The sequence below is a fragment of the Acyrthosiphon pisum genome, chromosome A2, assembly GCF_005508785.2.
Source record: "Acyrthosiphon pisum isolate AL4f chromosome A2, pea_aphid_22Mar2018_4r6ur, whole genome shotgun sequence".
NCBI classification, from domain to species: domain Eukaryota; kingdom Metazoa; phylum Arthropoda; class Insecta; order Hemiptera; family Aphididae; genus Acyrthosiphon; species Acyrthosiphon pisum.
In genome coordinates this window covers 25,290,205-25,308,202 of record NC_042495.1, presented here as the reverse complement: position 1 = coordinate 25,308,202, position 17,998 = coordinate 25,290,205, and the positions used below count along the sequence as shown (strand labels likewise).

The following is a 17,998-nucleotide window of genomic DNA, read 5'->3' as shown; positions in this document are numbered from 1 at the left end:
ATTTTGAGGCCCCTGTGTGCAAAAAAAAAAATATATATATTTTAATTAATATTAAGTACCTGTTATAATAAATTTATATAGATATTAGGTACATAGCAATAAATAATGAATAATGAAAATTTTAATTTACAAGCTTTTTTCCTCACTAACTAATCATTGATTTTTTTAAGGTGATTTATGCACTGTTATATAGCCTATAACGAAAAAAGTAATGGACAAATCTGAGGACCCAAAATAAATTCTAACTATTGAGCCATGGGCCCCCTGGACCCCCCTTAATCGGGGCTTGCTCCGGGCCCCCATTTGTATTTTTAACAAAGGCCCCGATTACTATTTTCGGGGCCTTTCTTAAATTTAACTCTTATTGTAATGTAGAACTCTTTCATGATTTTAGTGAGTTTAAAAAAAAATGTACGGGCCCCTAATTCATTTTGCACCCTGGACCTAGTCAAATATTCAGCCTATGAGCCCAACCCAAGAAACACTACGGGGAGCTTGGCTGACAAGTTTCTCAAAAATGTTGTTCTTTTTAGTTTTTTCATATTTTGAAAATCATTCAATTTTTTGTTAAAAAAAAAAATTAGTAAAAACATTTAGTGGGTAAAAATTATTATTAAAAATAGTGGCCAGTCCGAAAACATCACTGCAGGAAACGGGTCGTATGCGAGAGATACCGCGGTAGGTATATGGTTATCGCGAGCTGTTCATTAATAATAATCCTGAAATATGCCTCGAGCTGTCCTGCAGGGGGAAATGTCACATCAAGAAATGTATATATACATATCACGTCAGGTACGACTCGTACATGCAAGCGCGTTTAAAATATATATATACATATTATAACAGTTATTCCCTTTTGAGTTATCCGATATTCGTTTTATACCCGTGTAACCATCAGCCCGCTGCAGGCGACTTTCGAAAAGTGTGGTGACAGACGGCTTACAAATTATTATTATTATCATGAAAGCATATTATTATAAACCTTTGTCGCTGCGATCAACAATATTCCACTTAAATACGTGCCTGGCGCTGCACGTATACAAGTTATGTACCAAATGGTTTGTCGGGACTAAAAAACGTGGAAATTACGATTCGAGCGAAACGCTGCAGCGAGAAACACAATTTGTATTTTGTTATTAGTTAAAAAACTAACGGTTAAAGTTTTAAAATAAGAAAAAAGTTTCCAGACGATTCGTTTAAAGTTGCGCGCGTATATTAGTAAAGAGTGCAATTTTTTTCTGTCGATATTAAAACGATACATAAAATATCGTCAAATGTTGTACCCACCCTATATGTACTGCAGTATACCACGGGGTCGTCGACCGTTTCCATCGAGTGAGATGCTTTAAAAATGTTTGGTTTTCTGCAGGTGATCGACCACTATACTTTCTTTGGGCGATTACGACCAGAAGTGGTCAATTTAATGGAGCGCGACATAGGTAGGGGTGGTGATGGGCCTCTGCAGTGTTTTTACCGTAACCATATTATAGATATTATGTTTTTGGGCTGGGTACAATTATTTTTCTAACCGATTCTCGCCGGGCCGATTTTCGTAACGTTCTGCGTTTACTTCCATAGAAACGTAAATCAACGACATAAATCAAAAGTAAATTAAACTAAATTCCTAACAAAATGTAATATGCTACCTACCTATTAGATATTTTTCCACTGCACTTTGCATAAAAACATATCTATGATTACTCAATTGTTCTCGCACAGTTAAAATATCTATGAAAATGCTTCCTACTTAATATAATATTTACGAACGACATTTTCTTCTTTCGTAGAAGAACATTTTTTTCTTCGCTTTTTGGTAAATACGTCTATGTCTATACTTTGTATAATAAACCACTTAAAAGTGTGTTCAATATTAAGATTAATTTTTAATATGATCCACCAATTTTGTTCTAAAGATCAACTGTTTGGTAACCCCTGATGTATATTAAGTAAATTGGATAACGCTCATCAAGCGTTATAATTAAATGTAATCCTGAAATTTTATTTGATAAAAAAAACTTTACTCTGATTTTACCAAGTCATATAATACTATAATTAGGACGATGCTTTCCAAGATAAAAAATATGTGTTTCAAGTACACACTATGTGCTAACAATGAACTTTTTTTGGGGCATGTTTTTCCAGGTTTTTGACGTGCATTTTAAAATGTTTTAAGGGCATTATTTATTTTTTAAGGTTATTTTTAAATTTTGACCTATTTCTAGAAATACTTCGAAAATTAAAACAACATGAGGCAATAAAATGATTTACGAATTTCTGAAGAAATCTTGGATGGATTCCGGATGAATTTTTATAGGAAATTTTTTTTAGAGTTTTTAGTTCTCAAATGCATTTTTTAAAAGAGCATTTAAGTCTGAGCCCTATTTATAGTATTGAACCGTTTTCAGTCTATTGAGGAAACCATACAATATTCTAATACCTAATTAACACCAGAAAGGATAATATTTTGTATTATTTCGTTAATTTCGTTTCGTCCATTTATAATCAAATATGATTGATCGTCGCTGTTTGTGTGTATTTTGTTTTAACATAATATTTTACTTGCAATGACGTGCTTTACCTGTTTGTTGTTGCGGGCCATTAACAGCAGATCACGTTGTAGCGAAGGCAGGTGAGTCCTTAAAAACGGCAGTACGAATGGTCGTAACGGGAAGTTTGTCATTTCTTGTATATGATGATGAAATTCTTCAACACTTATCAAATTGTTCTGTGGAAATAACGACAAACGAGTGAATAAATAAATAAATTATAAATAATATTATTTTGATTGCATTAGTTATTTTTATGAATAGGGTTTTATCTACCGGTTGACTAAACGATGATTAAACACTCATTATTTAAAAAAGTAAAAATGTTTTTGAAAAAAAATGTTTTATGTGGTTTCTAAATATTTTTTATCCTTAACATTTTTTAAGCGTTTTACTTTTTTGAATTACCATATTATTCAGTTATAATTTAATATTCCAAAGTAGCACATTTTTTCTGAGTATTTCGATACATAAAAATACAATTTAGGACAAGTAGTTATATAAGTAATTAAAGTAATAAACTCATAAGCTACTCATCCTAAATTAAATTTTTATGTACCAAAATACTCAGAAAAATATTTTAATTTCGAAGATGAAATTAAAACTGTACGTTGTATTTCAAAAAAGTGAAAATCTTAAAAATTGATAAGAACAAAAAATATTAAAAGTTCAATTACTTTTAATAAAACCGTTATTTTGTATAAAGGCTTGACACTTGAAATTATATAAAAAAAGTATTTTCAAAAACATAAATACTTTTTGAACAAATGTGTGTTCCACGTTAAATGAATCATCCGATATATAGGTCAAAGTGCTGTTCGGAGCGTTGTATTTAAGACAAATTGAGTTATAAAATTAATTAATTTCCCGACTCTCTACATCCTTAAATTTTCATTGATAATATTAACAACTAAAAATTAAAATCATAAAGCTACTTATCTTATTTTTAAATATTATTATTGTATCAGAGTTATATTGCACACAATATAATAAATAAATACAAATTATACCGATATTTAAAGGCCGAGTCAATATATAAGAACGCGATTAACTAAAATATTATCATTATACAGCGTAACAAGAATCAAAACAAGTATTGACTTAAAATCTAAGTAAGTACATTATTTTTTTCATAGACCATATTATACATTTATGGAACAACGTGATACGTATGCAATATTTGTTTGGGTACTTACCACTAGTGTGAATATCTGACCCTTAACTCGTTCACTAGTCTGCGGCGATATCTGTCCACTGAACTGCACCAGGGTGGTAAGAAACCTTTTGAGTTTTGAGTGATTTCTGAACGTATCGGACGGCGGACTCGAACCTAAGTGGACGATAGAAGAAAACGTTTACGTATATGTAGGTACAGTTATTGATGACCTTTTTGATTCGTTCGTACAATTAGTAGCTAGAAAAAATATTGTACAGTTTGGTTCACCTGCAGCAAGCATAGTCATCCCTTTCCGTTATATTATATTATATCATTTTCAAACTCTCGAGATTTTTCTTACTACTCAAGTGCAAAGTGCTCTCGCGATGGAGATGCAAACTTCTGTTTTTCAAACGAGAACCTCCCTTTTTCACACTAAATTTTTTAGTAGATAGTTTTTCAAACCAGTAGTTTTTATGTTGTGTAAGACTATGTGCATTTGTATGTGTTTTTTGAAGACTGGGGGCTATGGTGATTAGGAAATGTCAGTAATTAAAATTAATCGATCTGAAAAACTATAATCTTTGGATTTTTGAATTAGGTATACCAATTAGGTATTTTTGCTTATCAAAAATGTTGTATCCTACCTTATTTTACATGCATGGATTTTTATTTTATTAGAAACTGCAACATTACCTATAAGCATTTATAATGCACAAAAATAAAATTAAATGTGTTCAATTATTATTTATATTCTTATTAATATCAAACAAACTAACTAATTGTAATGTGAATCGCTTCCAATTTTTTTTTTTTTTTAAGGACGATTTTCTTCATGTATCACCTTTATAAGCTTTCTGTGTACCCCTAGTGGTACACGTACCACAGGTTGAGAAACGCCGCATTAAAGAATGAAATGGGGATGAGCAAGTTTGATAAATCACCATCTTTTACCATGTTCAATAGGATATGTTATATTTTCTTGACTACAAACAGAGCAAACTTTTGTTTGTGCATTGGCAATCCGATCAATTAGATCTCAACTCATGTACTTATAATATCACAAATTGATATTGATCATATCACTAATTTTGTGAGAATCATTTTTGTAATAGTAAATGCCATAAAATATGGATAGCAACCCCTATTAATATGAAATGTAGTGAAGAACCGAGAAAATTATTTATGAAAATTATACATAAATAACTACCCCACACTCCACACACGATAAGTCACGTCAAAAAGGTTAATATTATATTTTATTTAATAAATTGATTACATCCATTAAAAAATACATGCAAAAACGCTTTAATATGAAATAATAATAATAATTATATATTATATAGTTACTGTAATAAATCAACTGTGCTTACTGTGTACTTAAAAAACTTTATTTTTATTAAAACAATTTAATTTTAAGCTTTTTTTCCTTATTGTAGTGAACACTATGTTTTTTATACGTTATTTATTTTAGCAAAGAATAGAAGTTAGTGAGAATTATCTTAAAAAATGCCTTTTAAGTTAATTTGAGAGGTGGGGCTGATATAGGAGCAAAGTACCCCACACTGCCTACATTTTAAATACTACATTTCAACAGCATAATATATTTAAATTTAGAGTATAATATTATTATTTGTTACTATACATTAATGAATGTAGATTTTATGTTCACACAGTTTTTCCCGATATTACATTCCATATATTTTCATATTATCGTCACTTAAAAAAGCATTTTTTAAGTTTTGGTAATTCCTATTTAGGAAACAGGTTGCTGCAGGAAATAAAAATAATAATAATTATCCGTGACATAGAATTCTAGTTTGGAGTTCGGACGCATTTCAACACTATATACATGTCTGTGCACTACTGCACTAAGCAAAGAAAAATTGTGATATAATAGGGATGGAATATAAACAACAAACTATTAAAAAAAAAAATAGGAAGGTATTAGGTAATCTAAGCCAAAAGAAAAATATTAAACTACAATATCAAAAATTGTTTTGGGGTGAGTAAAAAAATATTTAAAATAATAGGAGGAAGTCCGTCTACTGCTCACCCCCTCCTCCCAATTCTAGTACTGGATAGGAGATAACAGACAAAGTCCACTTTCTACTACACCGCAATCTACACGTAAAATGTGATTACGATTAAAAAAAAAATCCATCTAATATTTTTACAGAAATTTCTAAAGGAAAAAGTCGATTCAAAAAATAAAATGTCTCGAAATGGCTGGTATCAAAACAAATTTTAAAATTTCAACAAGTCGCTTTAAAATAATACCTATTAATTTATCGTTCCACGAGACAAGACTCAATAATATACGTACTTTCGGATTCGACGTCGATTCGCGTCGGTAACGGGTGAGTGGGGCTCAGCAAGTGTTCACCCGACGAATCGCTAGTGGACGTCGACGAGAAGCCAGCGTCTTTGGATTTGATTTTTGATTTACCTAAACGAAAATGAATCGAATTAGAGTAAACAATTGTATTATATTATTATGTTTCTACATTACAATTTAATAATATCATTAAATCAGTGACGGCCAACTATATCGATAAATGATAATAGTTATCATTCTTATCTTCAATCGCAACAGTGTAAAGCACATTTTTGAACTGATAAATAATAAAATTATTTGTTCAATATTTATATGTCTGTACCGCAGAATTCGAATAACGCAAGTCACAAAAAGCAATTTTTACAGGAGAGAAAAAACAAAAATATTTGTTGCAATGGACTTACAACACTTAAAAAATATTGTTTTTTATTACTTTTCTTATGTAAACGCTGGGCATACGTTTCTATACTCCTATCTTAGTTTAGGACTTAAGTTAGTATACTTCTTGCTATCTATGCATTTATTGTATATAATACTTACGTTTTATTACCTTTAACAAGATCACAAAAAGCATATATTCTGATTATATTACTAATTCAAAATTTCAAAAAAATGAACTTGCGTAAGTTGCCTTCTGTGGTACAGATTAATTATTAATTTTAATAAGTACTAAATGTAGGTAATATTTAAAATAATATAAAAATAATTAAAAAATATTTTCGATATTTTCGAAAAGATATCGATATCGTTCAACTTACGATAGCTTGCGATGTACAATCAAAATTTGAACGATACACAAAATTATATCGTTGGCCATCACTATACATTATATAAATATTATACACGCGTTCCATATGTGCACATAATAATATTATATTATCGTAACTGTCTCGCTGTATAAGTGAGGGCATATTCGAACATATTATTATTATACACCGTGGCTCACCCTGTATGATGTAATATTGTAATTTTGAAAATAAATGTTATATTTTTCTCTAGAAGTGTTGCAAATTGGTGGATATATTATGGCTTTACTCGGTAACATTGAAGTATTAAAAACTAGCTGGTATTACACTCGATAGTGACCTTTACTTTTTTATTAAACTGCAATTGTAAGTTGTTACCACCTGATGGGTAAAGTGAATTTTGTTACGCCACTGGCCCTCATTTTAAATCAGTGGCCCCGGCTTGGCCCACCCAGAAAAAAAAATCTGGTGCCACCACAGAGCACACCGAACGCGCTGACCCCCATTTTTCCCCCAATTATTAACTGGTCGTAACGACATGCAATTAAATCGAACAAACAAATAAATAAATATGCGTTCGCGCTGTTCGTATAATATCAGGTACGACCTATAATACCGTTTATTTCATTTTTTAACTTTTTTATGCACCGCTGCTGCTTTACAGCCCCGCACACAAAGGCCACCGCTCGCGATCGCTCATATACATCATACATGTGTGTGTATACCAGCCATACCAAAAACCACGCCGGCTTTGCCCACCTAGTACGTGTCCAACTGTTCGTGTAATAGTACTTAATTGATAAAAATAAAATAAAAATCAAAAGTCAAATAAAAAGGGTAAAATAAAAATAAAAATAGTACTTAATTGATAAAAATAAAATAAAAATCAAAAGTCAAATAAAAACCGGTATTAACCGAAACTAGACCGAATCCGAAATTTTTAGTTTTTGAAAACCGAAACCTAAAACCGAACTGATAAAATCATAAAGGTTCCAGTCCCTGCTCGTAACTGTCTGGCTATATTATAAGTGAGCGCATATTCGAACATATATTATTATTATGCAAAGCGCTGACCCCCATTTCCCCCCCGATTATTATTCGTCCGTATGACGACATGAAATTAAATCGAACAAACAAATAAATAAATATGCGTTCGCGCTGTTCGTATAATATCAGGTACGACCTATAATACCGTTTATTTCATTTTTTTAACTTTTTTATGCACCGCTGCTGCTCTATAGCCCCGCACACAAAAGCCGCCGCCCTCGATCGCTTATATACATCATACATGCGTGGGTGTGTGGGTGAGCTCGTATAATATATAAATACACATATATGTGTGTGTGTGTGTGTACCAGCCATACCAAAAGCCACGCCGGCTTTGCCCGCCCAGTACGTGTCCGAATGTTCGTGACACGTCCATTAGCGGAATTCTGTTGTGTCATACACATAAACACACCGCGCCACCGCCGCCGTCGTTTCTGCGAGTTATTAGTTTCGGCTGCAACTCCTGCGGTTGATGTGCTGTGCAGCGGCGGCGGCGGCGGCGACGACGACGACGACGACGACGACGATGGGGTCGGGGGCGGTGGCGGGTGCGGTAAGTGTGTGTGTGTGTGTGTGTGTGTGTGTGTGTGTGTGTGTGTGTGTGCGGGTCTCGGAGGTGGTGGAGGCGGCGGTCGTGACGTGGGTTTTGCGCGCGCGGCAAAGGAGAAAATATACGTCAGTGCGGGGTTGGCGGGTGGGTGTGGGTGGAGGTGACATGCACATTCGCCCCAAAGAACTTTTCGGGGCCCTGAGCCCGCGGGCTGCGAGTGGGCCGCGCGGTTCGGTTGTATTCCGGCGAGATACGCGCGCGTATATGTTTAAGATAATATTATTACATAATATTATAATATAATAATAATATTATTATATAAATCGTAAGGCCGCGTATTAACAAAATATACAAAAAACGATAGTGTTATGAAATATCGAGGGCAAATAGGGAGGTGAATCCCCCTATCTGTGCAACCCAAACGGCTCCGGTATTGGACGAGCAAATTTACTTGTAATTTACTAATAATTATTGTATACAATAATACAGTATACCTACTGTACAATATTTTAAAAAATACCAACAAATTTTCAAGATTTCAAGATTTAAGGGGATTGAAGGCGGTGATTTAATAAAGGGTCGCGTATAGGCAATTCGATGTCTTATACGCATAGTGTGGTTGTGTGCGAAGTAAATGATCATTAGCGTGCGTCCGGAATCCGTCGAGTGCCACTCTCGCACGCGCACGCACATGTCAATAAATCGAGAAAAACTAAATATATTCTTATCTATGCGTCACCTATAAAAACTACCAAAAGCGGTAGTAAATTAAACATACTTCCTGAAGTTTGATTGTAATTTCGATAAAAGGGTTGAATTCGTAAGCTCCTATAGACTGCTTTGTAGGAACCACTTTTTTGATATAAAACCCAAAAAGCACAAAACAAATACAAATGTAATGCAATTGTTTCTTGAGATTTTTTAAAAAATTATCCAAATTTTATGATCTTTTAAAATTAAGAATCAACTTCCTAGAAAGTCTAGTTATTTTGCCACAGAATTCATAAATATATTAAAAATTAAAATCGGACATTCGGAAGTATGTGTAATTTACCACCGCTTTTTGGTCTAAAACGTACGAAAAATACGTGACATGCGATTCCCTAAAATATTTTCGGTTATAGTATTCTGACGCAATACTCGCGACGTTTACTCCCGTCGTTTAAATAACATATTTTAGAGACGCGAGTGCTAACAATTTACTAGGTAAATGTTTACCGTAAATTTTTTACCTATTTTTTTTCACCAGTAAATTATTTTTTACCAAAAAAATTTGTGTGGCTCCTCTAATCAAACGAGTAATTAAGAGGATATCAGCGCACTGTTTGATTTCTTTATCTGGCCCACGCGCATCATACAATAAACGTATTCATATTTTTGTATGTTTTTTAGTAATCTCAGAGTAAAATCAGCCATCACAAAAATTTTAAATAGAAATATTTTTGAAGGTATGACATATTGATTTGTCTAAGATATTGTCTCGAAAAAGATTAAACATCGTTTAAATTTATCACATGTACAAACATGTAGGGTAAAAAAATAGTTTTATTGAATGCAAAGATGCACATTCAATAATATTTTTCATTTTGTCACCAAAAAGATGTGTCTGTATTGAATCAATCAATTTTTGGATAATTTTTAATGCGTCAGAGCCAAATTTACTTTTGGCAGTTTATAAGGTATATAATTTATCAAATTGATCGTCGGAGTCAAAATTCAAGACTGCCTTATTTCGATTGGTCGTGTTCTTGCACTAAATAAAAACTAATTTTTTTATGATAATAATATTTTGAGTGGAAAACAGCAATATTTAGTGTTGTGGCGGTATTCTTTCTAAGTCTAACTTTTTGACTCAAAGAGAGTATCAATTCTTAATATTCAATAACGTAATAATCTAAAGTATTTGTTTTTATTTTGTAAGTATTTACATTTTTAGTTTCAAATGCGCAGGTGAAGAACTCTTTAAAGCCGTATCTCTGCAGTTTCAAACTTCAAAGTTCAAATCGCTTTTTCTAAAAACTATATACATTTTGAGTTGTGACGGTGCAATTGTTCCAGAGATGCGAATTTTTAGTTGCACTTACAAGAAGACAAGACGCAAGTGTCGGCCGTACAAAAATTTATTAACGTCTAATATTATTATTTTAAATTTTCCTCGCCGGTGTTCGTCCGCTGCAGACATCGCTTCGAATGAAAACTCACGGGAAATCCTTATCCATATCGCGTTGTGCACAGGTGTTTGTGCGAGCGTATATATACATTAAGATTATTCGACAAACAACCCTCGACGCCCCCTACTTTTCACTTCCGACCGTCGACCGAAAATACCTTAAACTTTTAACCCACGCTAATCACATACATAAGTGCATCACATATAATGGTGATCCATTCAACGTAAGTTTCGAAAACTATTATAACGTTTTCGAAAATAAATTTTTTACAATTTCGGTATTTTTTGTTATTATCGCTTTTTTTTTTTTTATTTTAAATGATTGATTTTTAACGATGAGTACTTATCAGTACCTATCAACAAGGCTGGGCATTAACGAGTTATAAGTTAAAATAAAGTTAGTGAACTCGTTACTTTTTTTTAAAATTAACTTTTAACTTGATAGTTAATAGGTTACTTTTTTTTCTAAGATTAACGTGTTAACTTCAAGTTAATTTTATTCAAAAGTATCTAGATTAAGTTAATTTTTGTACGAAGAATCATGCACATTTTTTAATGAGGTTTTTACTTTGATATAAATAATGAATAAATAAATAAATAAATAATACTATTCTGCTCAGAACACGAAATTAAAAAAATATAATAACATAATGTGATAACGATTTAAAAAAGTCAAAAGAACATAAAAATATAATAACGATAAAGAATGTTAAAACATATTGTAAATTATTTTGCAAATACATTGTTTTAAAATAATTGTGTCAAAGAACAATCTCTAAAAACGTTAGGGTTTTTCGAATTAACGAGTGTCTTGCGGTAAATGTATCACCCCGTATACACAACTTAATACAATATATTATGGTATTATTATAATACTCATGCCGAACACCCACGGCCCGTCGACTTAAAACGTTAGCGATTAGGAAACCTTCAAAATATGATATTTCACGTTTCGTGAGCGATTTCTCGGAAAACCTCGAAAACCCTACAAATACGACGTCTGAGTCCTATATACGAAGGAAAGCCCACTTATTTGTTTTTAAAACTTTTCCATTCCTATCTTCTGGTTAATCCACGTCGTATGAGAGATTTTATTCAAACCACCGCCGCCGTAATGTCTAGTTCAAATAATTTGTTCGCCAAACTTAAACGTTTTGCAGAATTCCAAAGACATATTATTATGTCACCATGTCTGCCGAATAATCAAAAGTTATAAAGGGGGGTTTCTATTTGAAACTACTTAAAATACTGTGTACTTTTTCACGTCTTTGAGGTTAGTACCTATAAGACTATTTATGTATTTACTTTTCAGACTCGACTATTTGGACTAACATTATTATCAATTCACCGAGAAGTTTCTATTACGCCCGAAGTAGTTATTGATATTAAGTCACAAAAATCTAGAAAAATAACATCATTTTTTTTTATACAAAAAAGTTAGTTAGTTTTTTGGGGTTATATATATCCCCCCCCCCCCCTCAATGTAAATTCTTGTCTACACCACTGGCGCCTAATATTTAATTGTTTTGGTATATCGCCCAATATGCGTTTAGAAATAAAAAAAAATTTTTTTCTTATATACGAATCGAACAATAATTATTATAATAAATTCATAGACGCCTCGTCTTGCAGGGTCCGTCGGAAAGTTCTCGCGAGACTATAAATATACGCTCACACGTTAAGCCACAGAACCCAGGTGTGTGCCATGTGGGCTGAAGGTCTGCAGCTATAAATGTGTCCGACCCATCGAATATAATATAAGAACTTCCGTTTTTATCGGTACTGCAGGCGGCGTGGCCGTCCCGGACAGTCTAAAATTGTACAAACCGATCCGAATCGGAACGTCATCACAATATTCTAGACATACCGACGTTTCTCGACCTGTGGTACACGTACCATATTACTATAGAAGTGGTACGCGGAAAGCCCACAGATGGTACGCCAGGACATAATCTCCAATTATATAAAAAAAAAAAAATTGGGATGGATCATTATTCACATTTAATATCACTTGGTTCATTTGACATTGATAATAATTAATTATAAAATATAATAATTGTACATAATATTTCTGTTTTATTTTTGTGCGTTGTTACATCGTCATAATTTTGAAGTACCTTAAAAAAAAAATTCCGTTCATGTAAAATAACGTATACATTTTTGATAAGCAAAAAAAAATGTACGTTATTTCATATTTGGTCAAGTAGTAGGTAGATATAATATGAACATTTTCACGGATATTTCCAATTTTGTTTTTATTCACAATCCCCTCGATTATCGAGTTTTGGCATTTTTGCAAAACAAACTTCGAGTTTAGAACATTTTCTGTGTTTCTTATTTGAATTTTTTTTGACGATATTTCCATTTTAAAGCGAGATATTAGCATTTAATTTGTAATAATTTACTTACTCATAATACTCGCATAAAAATTGAAATAGGTTTCGTAAAAAATCCAACTCAAGAACACAGATATTGTTCTTAACTTTAAGTTTGATAATAGGTAATTTCACTCTAATAATAACGCTCTATATTATAATCACCCTATACAATTATTATAATTATACATAATATTTTTTTTTCTTTTCGTGCGTTATATTATCAAAATGTTGAAGTTCCTAATAAAATAAAATACCGTTCATGTATAAAATAACGTATACGTTTTTGATAATCAAAAAAAATAATACATTTTAATTGTTCAAGTGGTATATGAACATTTTCATAGATATTTCCAATTTTGTTTTTATTCGCAAATAAACTGATTATCGAGTAATGGAATTTTTGCAGCGCTAGTCTCATCTAAAATTGTATAAGCCGATACAAATCGGAAAGTCATCGCAATATTCTGTAGACCTTCGTTTCTCGATCTGTGGTACGCAGAAAGCACACAGGTGGAGGTGGTACTCGAAGCACATAATTTCCCCTTATCAAAAAAAAAAAAAAATTGGGATGGATCATTATTGATATTAAATATTATTTGGTCCATTTGATATTAATAATAATTTTACAAATCATTTTGATTTTTTTCTGCATTAAATGCTTATATTGTCAAGATTTTGAAGTTCCTTATAAAATAAAATTCCATAAATGTAAAATACAGTACACATTTTTGATAAGCAAAAAAAAAATTATGTTATTTGGTCAAGTAGATATATGAACATTTTCACGAATATTAAAATTATTTTTTTAAATCTATGACCCCCCGATTATCGAGTTTTATCATTTTTGCGGCGGTAGTGGAGTATCATACCCCACTTCATCCGTAAGCAATTATATTGTTTCAAATATAGTGTTAGATATTTTCTTATATTATTATTATTATTATTCTCCATACCTACCTATCGTTATGTGATCACTCGGCGAATGATATTGTCAAAAACACAATATTTAATTATTCAAAATAATATTGGTTTTGAATTTTCGAACTTGAAGTGTTCTTTTACACACACACACCCGTTGTACGTCCCTCGTCTTTCACACCCGTTTGTTTTATCTATCTCGCAATTTCACAACATTCGCCTTGTTGCCTGTTTTTCGTCACTCACTCTCACTCTCTTCGTCTCCACCTCGTCCGCCGCGGGCCACGATTTTCTCCTCGTCCCCGTCATCGCCACCGCGCACTGTCAGTCAGCCCGTCCAAAGTTTGAAGTCGAAATTAACGGAGGAATTCATCCCACGGCGGCGGTGGCCCCCGGTGGGTGGTGGGTGGTGGAGTCGAGCGGCGCGCGCGGAGTTGTTGATCCGCGGGGTGCGGGGGAAAGTGCATTTATAGAGATAAGAACGGATACGTGCCTAGTAGTCGTTCGCAGGACTTGACACGGATCACGGCGTTTGTTTATTTTTCTAATGGCACTGGTAAACATATTATTGTTGACGTAGCCCAGTGTGTTTTTATATGATAACACGACCGATGTCGCCATATAATATATATTATATAATATATATATATAAGCTCTCTTTCAGCCGTTTTCCAATGTAAATACTATATAATATGCGGATAAAAATCGCGTCGAGTGACATATTATAAAAACCAAATAATATATTATATTATTATATTATATATCATGTACGCATGGCCCAGTGTCCTGTGTCGCCCACTACACCACGGTGACCCACACTATATACCCACTCGATCACGTGCAGCAGAAATACAAATAATATCGTTCACAATATGCACATCGCATGTATTATATTATTATCTATTTTTTTTTTTTTTTTTTAATTTATACATTTTAAAATATATTTTTATTTTATTTTGGTAAAAAGTTTCGACTACAGACGTTTTTAGCGGACTGCATTGACTTAAATTTTGAAAACATAAAAATATTCATTAAATTACATCTTAAATATCCTTTCTACAAAAATTAATTTAGTACAAAATTTGTTTGACATGTTTTGGACAATTTACAATTTACGGCTTAGGTTTATCTTATATATTGTGGAAAAAATTACTGATTGCGAGACAGTGTTCTTCATCGAGAGCTTGGCGATTGGCTTCGGTTTATTTGGGGCAGTCAATAATTATATTATATGATATATTGATAAAGTTTCATTACAAGTAGGTATCGTATACTGCAGATGTTGGCGCTGTTTCTTTTCTGCAGAGAGAGTTCCATTTTTGAAGGATCGTTCCCCGTTCCCCGTTCGGGGAAAAATTGCTGTAAATTTGGCAGAGATAAATAGATATCGCAGGTAAATAGTAAATTGCGTGGAGAAAAATAGGTACGATATTGAAGTACAAATCAATACAAGACAACACGAGGTTTTTGATGCCAAAGCGAATCACGCGAAAACTGCTCGTGGTCATAAATATTCATAGACTATCTTGGACTTACTACATTAAATTCATTGGATTTTGAAGTAAAACCGACAGCATTAATTATTTTTATAATATTATAAAAATCAAAATCAAAAAAATAGAGTAATAAATAATTGGTTATTAACATGAATCCAATTGTAATAATCGTACACTGTATGCTATGTTAATATTTTTTTCTCATATTTTAATGAAAATCGATTATTCGTTTATGTTACACGTTGTGCTGAATTATTTTGAAACTGTAATTTTTACTATATCTTTTATTTTCTATATATTTTACTAAATAATATTACTTAACTGTGTATATATATATATATATATATATATTTTATTAGTTTTACAATCAACAATCTATTTTAAAATTGTGTAACTATCTGTCTCCAACACAAGCTTAGCTTAAAGGAGATAGATAATCTAAAAAATTATATAATCTCAGGAGGATAGTTTAATTTTTGTATGTACAAATTTACGTATTTCCTCGGTTTCTCAGAGAATGAGAGGTAGGTTTAGCCGATACATTATATTGTATTATTACGATACGCGTTGTAATAACCTGCATTACGCAATATATTTAAAAATTAATTGGCGCACAGCTGTTTCGCGACTATACGACGACTACTCCGATTTCGTCTATCGCGAAATTAGCGTAAATCCGTTGACTTTACGACCCATAATAATTTATATTACCGTTCGGAATATGAATATTTATATATATCGGTGCATATTGTACCACCTCCGCCATCGCCACCGCCGCCGTGCAACAGAAGTTCCTAATCGATTCCTGTAAAAATTGGTTGCATCTGGGAAGTTAAAGTTAAGCTGTGACCGGTCGACCGATACCGTTAACGTGCACCTGAGCTCCATCACATCGCGCGAAATAACCCTACATATACCCCGCGTCGCCGCGCCTAATCCCTCGCTATCCATTTGCAACCCCTCGCTGCCTCCGGCAAGCGCAAGCTGCTGCCGCCGTTCCCGTCATCCTTCAACATTAATAACATATCCAGATACCATTATAAAATGTATTTTATATATATATATACAACTAAGTCGTGTAGGTTATAGCCTTAAGGTAGGTATATGATATGTATATATGTATATAGGCGGTGTACCCACTTTACAACAATCGTTGTCGCGTTTCGAACACTGCACGACAAATGTGATCGGTATAAAGCACGATTGAGCATAAAACGATTGAGCATAGAATATTTTATGCGATGTGACCGAAATTTTGTAATTTATTATTTTCACGCATTATTACACCGCAAGTATTATAAGTATGATAACAGACCCGAGCGGTGAGACGAGCCTCCCAGCTTTATCGACAATGTTATCGAATAATAAACTATAGTCCCGGAGCAATAAAGTTCCACGACGTTTTAAACATTTAGCATTGGTGGAAAATATTAGATGATTAAGATACAATTCCAAAATTATTATAGAAATAATATATCAGTGTTCGATCAAATATATTAGTCGTGTCACATAAAGTGCGTTTCATATAAGTGCGTGTATACCTCCTAGTTTCTATTTTTTTTTTTAATATTGATATAACAATTATTTCATCAAAAAGAGGCAAAGAATTGGCCCTAGTGAATTCATACAAATATAAATTAATTGAATAGCGAAAAAAGATAATCTTTTAAGATGGAGGTGTGCCAATAATAAATGTTTAGTTCAAAATTGAAAATGGCAACGTTGCAGAGTTTTTTACGCTCAATCGTGTAGGTTTTCTTTTGTATTTCAATTTCCATTGATACGCCGACAATTTTGCTCATACGTGTCGGAAAAAAGGTGTACTGTATACATAATATTACTATTGTGCGAAACTTCGCTCTTCAAAATAACATTTTTTAAGAATAAATATCGTACGATAACATAACCGATCTCCACCTTGAAAACACTCTGCACATTAGTGCTGTTCCCGTCAAGAGTACCAAATTTAAAAATTGGCCAATGTTGTATAATACTAAATAATTTGCTCTAAGTAGCTTAAACTGTATTTCATGCTCAAAAATAAACACATTATATCAACTAATATTTAAGTTTTGTCTGGCAATCTAAAATTTTTTTTCAAATTATCTGGATAGCTGCAGAATTAATTGCCGACCGCTGCGACTAAGCAGTAACTCCATTCTTGTCAAAATAGGGTGTCTACAGGTGTCTATCGATAAATAATAATATTATGTTAATTATCTACATCGAGTATACCGTAATGAAAATTAAAGTTTTTCTCATGTATGCATACGTAAGTTCATTAAGATCAGAAACAATGACAAGCAGCGTGTCCAAATACTACAACAAAAATCAGTACAAACACCAGCGTGAACATGCTAAGACATATGACTGAATTCTGCGGGGGGTAAAAAAATGGAAATAGATCTCCTGGAAAACATCTTCAGCAGTTTCACAAAGAGGATTTGAGCTATTCTAATCTGTCGAGCAGCTTTGCGAGGTCTGCGATGTATTTCCATGCGATAAAATAGCAATGTGTTACATAATTCGGCAGGTGGTTGAAGAAACACTGATTAGTAATTATTCTACAAGCACCACCAGAAACAATAAACAATGCACGCTGGTCCGCAGTTAGTTATAATAATTTAATAAAATATGTCTGTATAGTTATTTC

The 17,998-nt window shown here is 32.7% G+C and overlaps 1 protein-coding gene across 6 annotated transcripts in view; it reads right to left on the bottom strand.

The window, feature by feature from the left end:
- Nucleotides 1-17,998, bottom strand: part of LOC100574484 (protein CBFA2T3) — a 130,593-nt gene that overhangs the window by 38,213 nt on the left and 74,382 nt on the right. For all 6 annotated transcript variants that reach the window (XM_029490415.1, XM_008182521.3, XM_029490414.1 and 3 more), the window contains 3 exons: nt 6,029-6,151; nt 3,743-3,876; nt 2,579-2,725 (listed from right to left, as the gene is read on the bottom strand). In XM_029490415.1, coding sequence (XP_029346275.1) covers nt 2,579-2,725; nt 3,743-3,876; nt 6,029-6,151 — 404 coding nt within the window. The remainder of the gene's footprint in view (nt 1-2,578; nt 2,726-3,742; nt 3,877-6,028; nt 6,152-17,998) is intronic.